Here is a 15225-nt window from a genome sequence, read left to right on the forward strand (position 1 = left end):
CCATATTACAAGTTCATCAAAATGAAATAGATAATTTGAAGATCATTGTTGAACAGGAACAACATAACAAATTGCAGCAACATAGTGACATATTAGCAATCCATCAACAAGAAATAGAAAGATTGTAAACCATTGTTCAGCAACAATCAGCATATAGACCAGATTTGAAGGATATAACAAGAAAACAATTATTAAGTCCAACTGCTAAAGGATTGTACGACAAGGTGAAAAAGATGAAGAAAGAGAGAACAAGACTTAAGAGGCTTTTAAAAGACCAACGGTGTAATAAGAGAATCACTCTATTACCCAGAGCTGATAAGCATGGCAAGGTTGACAAAGCAAACCTTATAAGGCAGCAGTTTGTGGACATGATTGTGAGAAATAATGACCTGAAGCCTCAGGTAAAATATAAAACATTAGAAACAATTGTTCGAAAAGATAGGATGGAAAGTACAGCTTTTAACGAATACTATATTTTCATTTAGAATTTATGAACTTAAACTTTCAACGGAAACTAATATTCATTTAATATTTACTAAAATTATCATTATAATTTCTGGAATAAATGAAATTATAGTAATGTTATGTATATATACTTATGTTAAGCTGTCAATTGAAAATAAAACTTATTTTCTTACGTGCTGTATTTTTCTTATATATTGCTTGGAAAGTTAGCATTTCAACATTTCTTGATAATATTTGTTTTAATAATTCTGTGATTTAATTGAAAAATGATCAGAATTTGAAATAATGAGATACTAACTCAACATATAACCGGTTGTTATGTTTTCAAATTTCCTTTAAACTCAAAATTTAAATGGAAGAAAAATATTTTTTGATATTATTTTTTAAAGATTAGCTTTTCAATTTTAACAATTATATCAAGAATAATCGTAATGATAGATCCTTTTTGCTTTGTTTAAAATCGAAATTCATGGAAAGCGTTAGCTTATTGTAGAGTTAGGTATTGGAGTTCTTGTGGAAATTTCAATATATCATTTTTTAAGTCCCTCGTTTTATTAGTTAAATTAACACAATTATTAATACAAATTATCATAAACTAGTAAATTCGGTTACACAATTGAAGTATCTAATTGGTACATAGATTTTTTATTTTTTTTTTGTAGGCAAGACGTTTTACCTTAGAAGAGAAAATGTTTTGTATGGGTATTTATAAAAGATCTCGCTCATCTTATCAATACCTAGCGAAATATCTACTATGTCCTTCCATCAACACACTAAATATACAACTGCAATCTATACCATTTGAAACAGGATGCAATCAAGTTATTTATAATTACCTCAAATTAACAGCGAAAGAAATAGATAAAAAAGATTTAAATGTAGTGTTATTATGGGACGAAATGTCACTGCAACCTACATTAACATATGATGGAAAGAGAGACAAAATTATGGGATTTGAAGACTGGGGTCTAAGAAGAACTAGAAAAATAGCTGACCATGCAATCATGTTCTATCTAAAGTGCCTTTCTTCAGGAAACCATATGCCTCTTGGTTATGGCTTTTGTAGTGCTGCTACACACAGCTTTCATCTATGTAGATGCATAAAAGAATGGATAACTTTATTGTTGAAATGCGAATTTAAGCCAGTAGCAACTGTTTGCGATCAGGGAGGGCCAAACATCGCTGCTATCAATGCTTTAATACGAGATAGCAATGCTATACGTTATAAGAAGCATGGAAGTGCAAGTAAGAATACACAAATCAATTTTTTCTTCCTGTTTAATTTCCTTCGAAGGATGTAAGTATTTTTTTTTTCAGAAAATACATTTGTTATTGGAAACCAGGAAATCATACCACTTTATGATTATGTTCATCTACAAAAAGGAGTCCGAAATAACTTACTAACAAAGGACCTTAATTTGAACAAAAATGAAATAAAATGTAGAAAAAAAGTTGCTACTTGGAATGACATACAAATTGCCTATGACATGGACAAATATACTTTGTTGCGCCAAAGACAAATGCCAAAACTAACAGACAGACATATCATTATTGATTTAATCCCGAAAATGAAAGTTAAATATGCAACCCAGATAATAAGTCATACAGTAGCAAATTTCATTGATTTAGCTATAACTTGGAAAAATGGTAAATTTAAAATTGCATACTTGTTTTATATGAGATATAATATTGTCAATTTAAATTCCAGGTATTGTAAAAACAACAAAAGGGGATATTCAGTTACCTTTAAGTGCTGCAGCGACTTCAGAAGCTCTTTTGTTTTTCGATGAATTATTTGATTCTTTTAATGGAGAGAAACATAAAAAATTATCCAGCATCATTTCTTCCAGAACAAGTCATACAACTTTTTGGACTGGAGCAATTAAGAAATTAAAAGCTATGGAGTTTGTCGAAAAAGACACTCATGAAGCTGTTAAAAATAAAACCAAATGTTTGCATAATTGGATATGGACTATTACCGGTACACAACAACTATGGAAACTATTGCAAAAAGAAGGGTTTGCTTCATTAAACTTAAAGTTCTTAAATCAAGATCCAGTAGAGAACTGCTTCAGTCAAATTCGAGACCATGGGCATAGGAATAATAATCCATCCCCATATCAATTTTCAACAATATTTAAAACATTAATAGCAACAAACCTGACTTCAAAGCATTCAATTTCATCCAATTGTACAGAAGAAAACCAAGGCACTTCTTTATCATTGACAAAAATGTTTAAAACTGCAGAAAGTTGTGCAAACACTCAGAATAGAGAAGAAGATATAGATTGTACACAAGCATCATTACCAACAGCTACATCGCCTAAAAACTTCATTGATTCAGAAGCAGTTACAAATAATGTGATACATAAAATAAAGCATGAATGTATAGAATGTGCACAAAATTTAAGTGATGGTGAAACAAAAAAACTGATACAAAAGGCCTTAGATACAGCAGAAATAAAAATGCAGAATTTTTGTCACGAGATAAAAGTTAAAGATAAGGTGAAAAGCATTATATATTTGGAAAGTTTTTCAAAAATTGAAATCCATTGTGTTAATAAAACTGATGATATTATTGACCTTACTGCCAAATACTTCATACTTGAATGGTGCAAATATATCAATAAAATTTTAACTGGAAAACTGCAAACGGAAGATGATGAAATTTCAAGTGGAAAACTACAGAAGAACAACAATAAAAATTCAACCGAAAAACTACAGAAGAAGGACAATAAAAGATTATCTGGAAAGATGCAGAATAATAATCATTATAACTATATATATCACGAAGCACAAAAAATATCCTCGCGTTATAAAAAAAGAAAATAGAAAGGCTTACATAATACTGATTCTGATATGCATAATGTATGTACATTTTTTCTACATTTTTAATATTTCCTGTGCGTTTTTCTTACAGTTTTATATATTTTCAGATAAATGACGAAAGAGATAATATCATCCGGAGGAAATTTAACAAATCTAGTCGTAGAAGCTGATAACTTTGTTAATGTTTAAATATTTGTTTAATTTTATTCTTTTTATTGTGCAATAATTTAACCAATTTGATCTATAAGACTGCTGGCTTTAACCTAAATTTATAATTTAATACTTATGAATTATCAATAAGAGAGAATGTATTTTTATATTTGTATAATTAATAAAACATTTGTTTATTATATTGAAATTATTATCACTATTATTTCCTTCTTTAAAAACATACATATTTAATATAATTCATTTATTAGCTTACTATTACTTTCATTCATTAAATAAAATTTATAATTTTAATATCACATGTATAAGTCCACTTTTAATTTATCAAGAGGTATTGTAAAAAAAAGGAATTATTTCTGTTCAATATGATGATACGTTATTATATATATAAGTACTAAACCGACCAATCCTATATAATTACAGTCAATTTGAAACTATAGCTCCTATATATATTTGTTACGGGAATTATATTTGAAACCATGGTTAACTTCTATCAGATTTTATTGTCCTTAAAATTAATTTGATTGTAAAAAGTTTAACATACTTATTTTTGTTATAAAATTAAAATTATCTAATAAAGTTGAACTAAAATTCTATTCGTAATCATGAAATAGAAGATTTTATAAGCTGAGAAACAATTATAGGTTTAGCCGAGTGGATCAAAGCAATGAACTATTTAGGAGGGATACCCATCATCGCAGGTTCGAGCCCCGTCAAGGATAGGAAATTTTAATGATTTTAATTTGAATTTCACCTTAAATGTTACATTAATAATTAATTGTTATCACATCTATATAAGTAAAACCACTCGGAAAATTGTTTTTATTTTTGTTGAAATTTATTTCATTTATGCTAGGAATTAGCGGACAAATGTCTATGTCAGGAACATTGAGATTTTATTTTTCTGCTCTGGCTTACATTTAGATTGTAATACTTTCAAATAAGGTATATACATTTTAATGAATATCAGGGAAAGCTTTGATGAAAGATAAAATAATTGCATGTCTGTATTTTATTGAAAATCAAGCAATACACAGCAACTGTTTTAGTGGCTATAAGCACTATATATGTATAAATATATGTATATATTGTACAAGTTAGTTCCTTTCTAAGGCCTGTCTTAGAGCGAGGGCGCCACTAACGCTGGCGCAATTTAATACATGGGAGATTGTTCCCCCTGGTAGGATCCCGCAGTGAACAGAAACTATAGCGTAGGATCCCGCAGGGTAGTGATGCTGATACAATATCGATATTTATAAAATCGATATTTTTATGTTAATATATCGATATTTTGTATCGATTCTTTACTTGGTTGTATCAGTGAATATCAATATTATAATTTGAATATATCAAATTTTTAACGCTTAATCTTATAATTAGGAATCTTAGGTTATTTGTTCTCACACCAACTTTGGATGAATTCTTACTCTGTCGAACACTGAGTAAATTGGAAAATATAAAAAAATCTTAATTTATTAGCCTTATTGCCACTCGTGAATATATTACTACTAGATAAAGAATTAAGCAATTACATTCTAATAAAGGTCAAAGGTATACTGAAATGGTAAATATGGATAGAGGATTAATTATCTGTAATTACATTAATTAACTTAATATTTTTCATCTTGTAACATAAATTATTTTACATTTTTCAGCAGGATTAATAATATATTCCTAACACCAGCTTAATATTCCTTTCTTTAATCCTTAGCTGTCCTTAGCACAGCTGTTTAACTTATTAAGTAGTATGATTTAATCCATTTTATCTATTATACCCATTTTATATTTTATTATTATTTATACTGCTTATAATTACCTATAATTAGAAAAGTAAATTGGCAATGCTGTAATAAAATTATAATAAGTAACTCTTTGAATTTGAATATATTATTTTAGTGCCGCCAAGAAGTTCAATTTGGAAATTTTTCATTAAAAGTAGTACAGGGGGCAAGTGCAAAATATGTCAACAAAATGTAAAAGGGAACAACACTACTAATCTGAAAATTCATATTCAACGATATCATCAAAATATTAATATGGAGGAAATACAAACCTCATCTGCAAATAATAACCATACAAGTTTTAAGAGGAACATAATGGTAACATTCATGTTTCTTTTCCACTTATGGGACAAATATTAATATAGAAGTATCTAATTTCTATTTTTAACATATAATAGATGCTTGAGGATAATACATTGGAACTAGATGATCCAGATTGGGATAAAGCAAACATTACTAATACTACTAATATACAATCTTCATCGGGCTCAAATTTAGAAAGGAAACAGCCAAGGATCGATAATCAAATAATAAAGCAGAAATCATTTGAAGGTAATATAAAGTTTATAAAAAATGTCCCCCCCCCCCCCCCCCATTAGAATTAAAATGTGCTTTATTCAAATATTTATATAGTAATGGTATTACTGTTATTTGATTGTAGAAGGTGGTAAAAAAGCAATAGAAATAAATAATAACATTTTATTTATGATAACTAAAGACAACATGCCACTACAAACGGTGGAAAAAGAAGGATTTAAAGTTTTTGTAAATTCATTGGTTCCGTTATATAAAATTCCAAGTCGATGTACAATGACAAGGCTCATGGAAGAAAAATACAACATTTTATCAAATTTAATAAAAGTGCAACTCTCTAATGTTGATAACATATCTTTAACTACGGATATATGGACTGAACCTTTGAATACAAAATCTTTTCTTGGACTGACTGCTCATTTTATAAAAAAAGATAGACACAAATCAATAACAATTGGAGTAACAGAGTTAACCGAAAGACATAGCTCTGAATATATAGAAATGTGGTTGCTAAACGTTGTAAAAGAGTGGAAAATTAATATTACTAATATAGTAGTTATAGTATGTGATAATGGTGCAAATATAAAGAAAGCAGTTAAAGATGCTTTTGGCGTAGAAACGCAGTTATCTTGTTTCGCGCATACCTTAAATTTGATTCCTTCTAAAGTTATAGAAAGCGATAATATTAACTACATTTGTAGAAAAGTTAAAATTATCGTAGCATATTTTAAGAAGTCGGTGATTGCAATGGATAACCTGCGAGCTGTTTCAGACTTAAAATTGATACAATCTATAGATACTAGATGGAATTCAACACATGACATGTTAGTCAGATTTATTGAATTATCTGAGAAAATTGGTTCTGTGATTTTACGATTACCTGCAGCTCCATCAATGATAACAGCTACAGAGCTACAAACTTCAAAGGAGTTCGTAGAACTCCTGAAGCCGTTTAAGGATGCAACAATGATTATATGTGGAGAGTACTATATGACTGCCAGTAAAGCAATACCTATAGTGAACACATTAAAAGCAGCTATAAGCCAATCTGAGCCTAAAACAGTGGAAGGTAATAATATGAAGCAACTCTTGCTACAACAAATTGAATTAAGATTTCAAAACATAGAAGAAGACACTATTTTGGCTACTGCAACGATTTTAGATCCACGTTTTAAATCCATTCACTTCCATGACAAAACAGCTTGCTCTAAAGTGACAATGAATATAGCAGCGCTAATTAACAATAGTCCAATTTCAGATATAAAAGATGAAAATTATTCTGTCAGTGTGAATATAAATAATAATGTTAACAATTTTTGGTTACATCACCTAAATTTGGTACATAAATCAAAAGAGAAAGTTAGTGCACATTTGAATAAAATTCCTGATGACTTACAATTTTATTTAAGTCAACCTCCTATTGAGATGGATGCATGCCCTATAAAATTTTGGCAATCTAATAATTCTCCATTGAATAAATTGGGACAAAGGTACTTAGCAGCAATTGCATCATCAGTACCATGTGAAAGACTGTTTTCGAGAGCTGGAAGGATTATTACAGAAAGCAGGAATCGTTTAAGTAGCGAACACCTGCAACAATTATTATTTTTAGGTTCGTTACCAGTAGAAGATTGGATTTCATAAAAACATGTTAACTTCATTTATATATATATATAATATTTTATGTATTCTCTTTAAATTAACTGCTGCCTCTGTTGTATGAAAAGTAAAATATTCTATGATTGCAGATGGCTATCAGTGTCTCTTCTTCGGTATGCTTCTTTAAATGTAGATCAGAATCTCTAGGGTTTTAGAAAATGACATCTGTAATAAAATATAAACAACAAAGAATCTTGTTCTCTTTTATTTGATTTATATATAATAAATAAATAATACTTATCTATAAATGGTAGAAGTTTTATTCCAATAACCTCAATATGTTTACAGCTTTCACAGAAAAACGATTGTCGCGCTCTGCCGTGGACAAAATATTAATTATTGATGCACTAATATATCGAAGATCAATACATTGACTTCGATACATAACATATATCGATAGGTCTGTTCGTAATACGTAATGATATGAAATATCGATATAATTGGATGACTTGAGCATCACTACCGCAGGGAACAGAAACTATAGCGTAGGATCCCGCAGGGAACAGAAACTATAGCGTAGTATCCTGAGGAATAGGCGAGTTCGGAAATTGGCTCTACTCACTTGGTCGAAGCTTTCCCTAGAATTCCCTATTAGCTCGGTCTAGTAATTCTGTGTTCGGACCAACTAGGACCAAGCGAATAGAGGTGAGTGAGCTAAGAATCCTAATGCAAATTGCCTAACAGGGCAAATGTGCAGGCTATAATCCATTTCCTTGACTGATACCACTGATATTTTACCAATCTTTAGAGAATCGTAATAGGATGATTAACTTATAAATAAATTAGAAACGTTATTAATATTCAAAATTTTAAATGGTCCCTGTGCTTGTATTTCAAAATCCCACTTTGTCAAAATTCAGTAAAGGGGACAGGCTTTTGGAAGGGGTATGATAAAAAAGAGTAAGCTCACTCACCTCTATTCGCCTACGTAGTGTAATTACACTACACTTGGCAACGCTGCCCAGAATGATCACTGCTTTTTTGGCTTCGATTTCTTAGGTTTCCAGCATTGCATTTGCGAACGTTTCATCGACCCATAGTGTGCATCTGCGCGACAGTGCGCGTCGTATTTTTGGGCGCCCTCTTCGCAGTCTTGGCGTTCTTGTTGTTCAGTCATTTCACTTGAGTTAATTTGCTTTGGTTTGCTTACGGCGCTCACTGGCGCTCACTCTGCACTCATTCTGTTCAGTTGTAGTTGTAGTAAAATGGCCGAGGGAAAGTCACGCCGCGTCGCACAAACAGAAGATTTATCAAATGTTGAGTTTGAAACAAGCGAAGATGTTGAAGTTATACCAACATTTGATAATATGGGTCTACGAGATGAACTATTGCGAGGAATTTACGCATACGGTATGGTTTCTACGTTTCTTTTACATTAGATACAAACTTAACCTTACTCTGTCAATGCTGTAGAAGTTTTGTTTAATTAAGAGTAGTTAAGAGCCATAATATTCTCTTCATTTACAGGTTTCGAAAAACCTTCGGCTATTCAGCAGCGATCGATCAAACCTATCATGAAAGGAAGAGATGTGATAGCTCAAGCTCAATCCGGTACAGGAAAGACCGCTACATTCTCTATAGCGATATTGCAGTCATTAGATACTACCGTTCGTGAAACACAAGTCCTGGTCCTGTCTCCCACAAGAGAATTGGCCACACAAATTCAAAAAGTTGTTCTTGCATTGGGAGATTTTATGAATGTTCAATGTCACGCCTGTATCGGAGGTACAAATCTGGGCGAAGATATCAGGAAGTTAGATTATGGTCAACATGTTGTATCTGGTACTCCAGGAAGGGTGTTTGGTAATTATACAACAATCATTATATCAATTTGATTATAATTATACCTTTTATACATTCAACAAATCGATCTTTTAGATATGATTAAAAGGAGAGTGTTGCGTACCAGAGCTATTAAAATGTTGGTTCTTGATGAATCGGATGAGATGCTCAACAAGGGTTTCAAAGAGCAAATTTATGATGTATATCGATATTTACCACCTGCGACTCAAGTTGTGTTAGTTTCAGCTACTCTACCGCACGAAATTTTAGAAATGACCAGCAAATTCATGACTGACCCAATTCGTATTCTTGTTAAACGGTAATTGAAACAAACTTTTAATTTTTCGTTGTTAGCTTTATCTTTAATGAATTATTATTGAAATTAATATGACTCTTATTAATCTTTACAGTGATGAGTTGACACTGGAAGGTATTAAACAATTCTTTGTTGCTGTGGAAAGAGAGGAATGGAAGTTTGATACACTTTGCGATTTGTATGATACTCTTACCATAACGCAAGCAGTAATCTTCTGCAACACAAAACGTAAAGTAGACTGGTTAACAGAAAAGATGAGGGAGGCCAACTTCACGGTATGTTCGATGCACGGGGACATGCCGCAAAAGGAAAGAGATAATATAATGAGAGAATTTCGCTCTGGTGAAAGGTGATTTTATTGATTTAACTTTAAGGAGACATTTGAGAAGTTGTAACCATTAATCTATAAATAATCTATTTCAGTCGAGTTTTAATCACGACAGATGTATGGGCCCGTGGTATCGACGTTCAGCAAGTATCTCTCGTTATCAACTATGATTTACCAAACAATCGAGAATTATACATTCATAGAATAGGTCGTTCGGGTAGATTTGGTCGTAAAGGTGTCTCCATAAATTTCGTAAAAACAGACGATATTCGAATTCTTCGAGACATTGAACAATATTATTCGACGCAAATTGACGAAATGCCAATGAATGTAGCCGACTTGATATAACTGTTAGTGTTAAGCGATCTCTATTATTCTAACTATTTAATTTACTAAACAGATTATGACATTTCAAAAGGTACAAAAGGCATACTTAAATATCAGACAGCTACAATAACTAAAGGAAGCTACTTTCTTACCTGCGTTCAGTGATTGAACTCTCAGTATATATCTTTTACTTTTAATTGTCATAAAGATGGTTTAAAGAATCTTGTACAGTAAAAGAGTAAGTAGATACCTTGCGAAGTCGCACGATTAACATTTTCGTTTCAGGAAGAAATGTATTGCGTTTAAGACTTGGCTTTTTTTTTATTATTATTTAGAGATTATGTTATTACAACAATAATGATTGTACAGTAATTATTAATATTAGGGAATATCAGTGTAAAAACCTTGCAGCTTTGTTGTATTAAATAATTTAATAAACAAGGCAATAAAGTATTTACAAACTTTACTTACTTGGCGTTTATTGAATTAAATGTGTTATTAATTTTTTTTCTCCGTTAGTTTTTTAATTTGGATAAATTTCCTATGGTTTTTACTTTTCTATACATTAAATTTATTCAGACCTATCTAGAGAATAGCTATACCTAGGTTAAAATAATCAATAACTGGCTCCAGAATTCAGAGGGCAGTGCAGCAGTAATTTAACCAAAGAAACATCTTTGATATATTATCCAATTTTGTTTGTATTATTTACTATACTGTTGTCAATGTTAAATAATTGGCAATGCTGTTATGAATGTACGTAATTCGACCAAGCATGACAGCTCAGGAAATGGCAAAAACCAAAACGAAATTTTGGTCGGGACAGTGTTATTTGCCTGTGCTTTTGCACAATGTATTTAAGAACAACAATCAAAATGTGTAATGGTATATATTGAAAATAGTTTTTGGCATATAAATGGAGCAAGAAGACTGTGCATCTCATGGAGCACAATCAGGACGTCGTTATCAGAAGGACTTGAGAATAGAAGATTCTACAGGACTCAGTGGTATGTAATAATAAATAATAATAATAAGATGAACAATAATATTAATACGACACTCTGCTGTTGCTAATTAAGCTACAATGTCAAGCCAGCTACAATATCCGAATCCAGGAAGATCCACGATACGCATAGCCGTCTATTTGATGACCGGAGTGATTTTAACATTGGATATCGAGCAGAACTATACGTCCGAAGAAATATTGGCAATACTCGAGTCTGAAGCGGAATTGGGACTAGCCAGGTCTCCATCTGCCGTTGGTCAGCCAGTTTTTGCACTGTGGCTTTGCTCTTCTCAATTGGAGGTGCAACTTCGGCCTTCCCAGAGACCCGTGGAGCTTGCTCCGAAATGGAAACATTTGATAAAAAAGTACGGATGGTACCAGTACGGAGAATTGGACGAAGAGCCCATACTTTGTTTCCGAAGGAACGTCTTCCTCAGTAGGACAGAGGAGGAACAGATCAAAGAGGCTAAAATATTAGAGTTGCTGTATGCCGAGGCGAAGCACAACGTTTTGCAAGGTTATGTTGAATAAAAAGATGTTTTACGGGGGATCACCCCTATCCTAGCTTGTTTTATTCCTTTTATTTTCTATATACAATAGGGACTCGAGGGAGATTTATAAAAACGATAATATCTGTTGGCAGGAAGATACCCGTGCGAGAGTCAAGCACGTTACGCCAGTTTGGGAGCTCTGCAAGCACGTATCGAGTTGGGAGCTTACAATTCACAAACGCACACTTTGGTGTTCTTCAGAAAGCATCGTGGACGATTCTTACCGCGTCATTACACTTCACCGAGCTTTCTATTCAATTTAGGATTTGGTCTTGGTTTGGTAGGCGGCAAGGGAGCACCGGAAGCGCGTCTCTTAGAACAGTACAAAAGAATACCAAATCACAACGGTGCCAATACCAACGCTAGAAAACTCGTTAGAAAATATCTGGAATTTTGTTGGGGCTTGCCATGTTACGGTGCCGCATTTTTTTATGCCCAGATAGAACGCCCCGTGAGAGGTCTCGCATCATGGATTACAAACGGAGACAAGCAAGTCCTCGTTGCGATTAATGCTTCAGGGGTGTATATAATCGATGATTCACATTGCGCAAGTATCAAGCCTGAAATAATGGAATATGAGTGAGACGGATCAGTGTTACAAGAAATCGATATAATTTGGGATTTCCGGAGTCCTCCCACAAGTTTGTTCCTAGAGAGTGGGGGTCCCGATCTCCCCACAGCTTTCCTGCAACACTGACTCTAATAATTAAATATATATAATGGAAACACGAGTTGAATAATTCTCTTTATATTTAGAATTTATTGCTTGGATTAAAATACTCGGAGTTATGTTGGGAAATGGCAAAGCCTTCAGACGAAGAAAACCCCGATTGTTTACCTTGCCTCTTCCTTCAATTTCCTGTTCGAGAAAACGGTGCACGCGTCTACAAAATTCTACAAGTATTCTCGCGACAAGTGAGAGAGATTTTTCAAGCATGCCTTACTTTTTATAACGAACGATACTTTAAACTCTCCTAATAATTTCCAGGCAATAATGATGGATACTTTGATAAGCGCTTTCGTGGAGAAGAGTCGCCGTGACGAACTTACAGATAAAAATACAGTTGGCGTTCAGTGCGATGCTGCTTCGATGAATTGCAGCAGTATTGGTAGCTTTACGAATAAGCTCAGCAAATTAACGCTTGCTACTTTCGACGAGCAAGGTACGCGATTCAATAAATAGTCAAGATTCTACCTTTCGAGTAATTTCATTGAAACACTTTGCTTTATTGACACTCATGGTAACTAAATTTTAGGTCAGTGCATTGGTCAAATGGGATCATGGTCCTTTCAATAAAAATTTACCATGGTTGCTGCAAGTGATGATATTTCAGAGACATGGATGGGATAATGTGTGTACATAAAAGTTTTGATATCTCCTAGAAAGTATACTTGACCAATCGAAGCGTGTCAATGTGATTTGTATATAATATATATATATATATATATATTGCCAAATAAACCTTCTTTACTCTATAGGAAAATCCATTATTTGTCAAGTACCGACATAGCTGGGCTTCGAGGCAACAGTTCTTCCAATGCTCTGTAACGCAGTGGCATCGTTTCCTGATGTCGATTCAGTCGCACCTCCAACGTCTGCAGCTTCAAGTGCAACTCGTTTATCCTTTCACCAAGTTTTTCCCTTTCCTCCCTACTTAGATTTTGGTTCTACAAACAAGAAAGATAATACGTTTCTTATCCCTGAAGAGTTTCTCCTACTCTACGGTTAATTGTACTGATATCGATTTAGAAACCTCGATTAATTGCGTTTGAGTGTCTTCCAGTTCACGCTTGCACTCTTCAAATTTCCGTAGAATATTGTTGGCTCGATCAACGAACAATTTTTGAATGTCTCTTAAACATTCCTCTTGCAAATCTAATGCTTCTGCTCTACCGATGTAGCCCGGATTTCCAATACGTGCTAAATATGGTCTCAAGACATCAATCTCGTTGCTTATCAGTGAGCTTCTCTCGCGTTCTCTCTAAAGCAACAAAGGTATAATTTAGTTTACCTCCTGCAGGACATTCCAATGAAAAAATTGATTGCAAATTAATGAGAGAAAAGAAGAAATTACCCTCAGTTGTAGGGTCTCGATGGAGCTACGATATTTATCAAATACGGAAAACCTGAGCATTGGCGAAGCCTGATCGAAAGCTCTGGTCTTTAGTATCGTGGAAATTTCGGCCTCGGTTAGTCGAATAAAGGACATTGATCTCTCCTCTTCGTTTAGATGCGTCTTCAACTGCTCGTACAGCTCGGATTCTGTTTTTGGAGCAGCCATTGGATCCGGCTGGCATATAGAAACAGTATAACAGTGCTATATCAACTTGACTATTGACCCGAGTCGAAAAATTTGGTCTGTCTTTAACCTAAAATTTAGTTCAAAACCAGCTCTCTCTCTCTCTCTCTCTCTCAAACACTAAGATCTTAGATCTGGTTTTGCACCGATTAGAGGGAAATCAGCTCAAAAGCAGGTCTTATTTTTCGACTCGGGGCGCGCAATTTAACAAATGTACACATGATTGGCTCGAAGGGAAAGAAGGCAATCGAGTCTTACGTCATAGATCGTTGTCATCGAAGCATTGTAGACCAAACGATCACCTCTGTTCGCCATTAGAGGCCTCACAAAGGTATGGACAGCTCTGGATATGGCACCTTCCTCGTAATGAAACTTTAAACGTATTTCGTTTTCCCCAATAGCAAATTCTTGTATAGCAATATCTTTCGAAGCTGGCACTGCTTTGTTTCTATCATACTTCTGAGAAATCATCTGAAAATTAAAAATACAAACTCCTATAAGTGTGCAAACTTTGTACTTTTGAAAAAAAGGAGTAAAACTCTACCCAGATCTGTCGAGACCCCAGCTTTCCCGGAGACGATTTCCTGTTCTCAAATGAATACTGAACTTCCCTAAAAAACAACATTGTTAATTATCGTCCATAAGGAAATTATATTGAATTTTTAAGAAGATGCATAACTTGTAGTTTACCGATAATAGAGACGATCTGGTCTTCCTACAAAATGTTGTATTATACGCAAGGGTCCCGTTTGAATAGTTAGCAGTCCATCGGATCGTACGTTATAATATTGCAGGTGTCTTTTAGCTTGAAGAGTATCGCCATCATTTTCGTAATATTGGTGCTCCTTCAACTTGTCTGGTCTACCTCTGGCGTAACGTTCCTTAGCCAGTTTGGTACCGAGATCTCTCTCTACCTCCATTAAATTATCGCTTCTATTGCTATATTTCTCTCGAATCTCCAAAGGAATCAGATAGTCCAAATCTTCATAGATCGTTATCCTCTGCACCAGTCCATCTTCTTGCACATAAGGCGCGTACAGTTCGACTTTGGTTCGTTTGTAAAATATCGTTTTATTTCCATTGGGATAACGCTTTTGGTAATCTATATATATATATATATATGATTGTAAAGCATGAGAAGGAACAAATGTTATGCTACAATGTATTGTATATACATAT

General features: G+C 33.4%; 4 protein-coding genes across 7 annotated transcripts in view; 3 read left to right on the forward strand and 1 right to left on the reverse strand.

Annotated features, from left to right (window-relative positions):
• The first annotated feature begins 4789 nt into the window (after positions 1 to 4789).
• Positions 4790 to 7628, forward strand: LOC136777998 (E3 SUMO-protein ligase ZBED1-like). 2 transcript variants are annotated; one of them, XM_066734591.1, is made up of 6 exons: positions 4790 to 5026; positions 5118 to 5207; positions 5359 to 5561; positions 5642 to 5795; positions 5905 to 7389; positions 7526 to 7628. In XM_066734591.1, coding segments are annotated over exons 2-6 (1881 nt in total). In that variant the 5' UTR covers positions 4790 to 5026; positions 5118 to 5206; the 3' UTR covers positions 7564 to 7628. The 2 variants fall into 2 exon arrangements, with proteins under 2 accessions (XP_066590688.1, XP_066590689.1); XM_066734592.1 differs by lacking the exon at positions 5118 to 5207.
• An 875-nt stretch (positions 7629 to 8503) lies between these two features.
• LOC136777980 (eukaryotic initiation factor 4A-III) lies at positions 8504 to 10655 on the forward strand. The gene is made up of 5 exons (XM_066734563.1): positions 8504 to 8786; positions 8904 to 9239; positions 9315 to 9537; positions 9629 to 9883; positions 9958 to 10655. The coding sequence occupies exons 1-5, from the start codon at positions 8642 to 8644 to the stop codon at positions 10208 to 10210; spliced, it is 1212 nt and encodes a 403-aa protein (XP_066590660.1). The 5' UTR covers positions 8504 to 8641; the 3' UTR covers positions 10211 to 10655.
• Positions 10656 to 10852: 197 nt separating this feature from the next.
• Positions 10853 to 13177, forward strand: Bili (FERM domain-containing protein 8 Bili). 3 transcript variants are annotated; one of them, XM_066734595.1, is made up of 6 exons: positions 10853 to 11196; positions 11282 to 11712; positions 11839 to 12293; positions 12503 to 12661; positions 12735 to 12909; positions 13003 to 13177. In XM_066734595.1, exons 1-6 carry the CDS (start codon positions 11072 to 11074, stop codon positions 13041 to 13043), a joined length of 1386 nt encoding a protein of 461 aa, XP_066590692.1. In that variant the 5' UTR covers positions 10853 to 11071; the 3' UTR covers positions 13044 to 13177. The 3 variants fall into 3 exon arrangements, with proteins under 3 accessions (XP_066590692.1, XP_066590693.1, XP_066590694.1); XM_066734596.1 differs by having other exon boundaries at positions 11269 to 11712; positions 13003 to 13176; XM_066734597.1 differs by having other exon boundaries at positions 11062 to 11196; positions 11286 to 11712; positions 13003 to 13175.
• Positions 13178 to 13215: 38 nt separating this feature from the next.
• The window catches only part of lobo (lost boys), a 184934-nt gene continuing 182924 nt past the window's right edge, over positions 13216 to 15225 (reverse strand). The window contains exons 5-10 of the mRNA XM_066734593.1: positions 14737 to 15148; positions 14591 to 14657; positions 14305 to 14517; positions 13822 to 14037; positions 13501 to 13728; positions 13216 to 13414 (exon numbers count right to left, since the gene is read on the reverse strand). Coding sequence (XP_066590690.1) covers positions 13235 to 13414; positions 13501 to 13728; positions 13822 to 14037; positions 14305 to 14517; positions 14591 to 14657; positions 14737 to 15148 — 1316 coding nt within the window. The 3' untranslated portion in view covers positions 13216 to 13234. The remainder of the gene's footprint in view (positions 13415 to 13500; positions 13729 to 13821; positions 14038 to 14304; positions 14518 to 14590; positions 14658 to 14736; positions 15149 to 15225) is intronic.

The sequence above is a fragment of the Prorops nasuta genome, unplaced genomic scaffold (genome assembly GCF_024137725.1).
Source record: "Prorops nasuta isolate Cenicafe-Biocafe unplaced genomic scaffold, Cenicafe_Pnas_1.2 PNAS00013, whole genome shotgun sequence".
In the NCBI taxonomy this organism is placed as follows: domain Eukaryota; kingdom Metazoa; phylum Arthropoda; class Insecta; order Hymenoptera; family Bethylidae; genus Prorops; species Prorops nasuta.

Excerpts from the sequence above, each read along its gene's own strand:
- LOC136777998 (XM_066734591.1), top strand. Across the intron at positions 5,796-5,904 it reads AAAGCAGAAATCATTTGAAG|AAGGTGGTAAAAAAGCAATA; the intron begins GTAATATAAAGT and ends ATTTGATTGTAG. Across the intron at positions 7,390-7,525 it reads GCAACAATTATTATTTTTAG|ATGGCTATCAGTGTCTCTTC; the intron begins GTTCGTTACCAG and ends CTATGATTGCAG.
- LOC136777980 (XM_066734563.1), top strand. The coding sequence starts at position 8,642 with ATGGCCGAGGGAAAGTCACGCCGCGTCGCACAAACAGAAGATTTATCA. Across the intron at positions 8,787-8,903 it reads GCGAGGAATTTACGCATACG|GTTTCGAAAAACCTTCGGCT; the intron begins GTATGGTTTCTA and ends CTTCATTTACAG. Across the intron at positions 9,884-9,957 it reads GAATTTCGCTCTGGTGAAAG|TCGAGTTTTAATCACGACAG; the intron begins GTGATTTTATTG and ends AATCTATTTCAG.
- Bili (XM_066734595.1), top strand. The coding sequence starts at position 11,072 with ATGGTATATATTGAAAATAGTTTTTGGCATATAAATGGAGCAAGAAGA. Across the intron at positions 12,294-12,502 it reads TAATCGATGATTCACATTGC|AATTTATTGCTTGGATTAAA; the intron begins GCAAGTATCAAG and ends CTTTATATTTAG. Across the intron at positions 12,662-12,734 it reads TACAAGTATTCTCGCGACAA|GCAATAATGATGGATACTTT; the intron begins GTGAGAGAGATT and ends AATAATTTCCAG.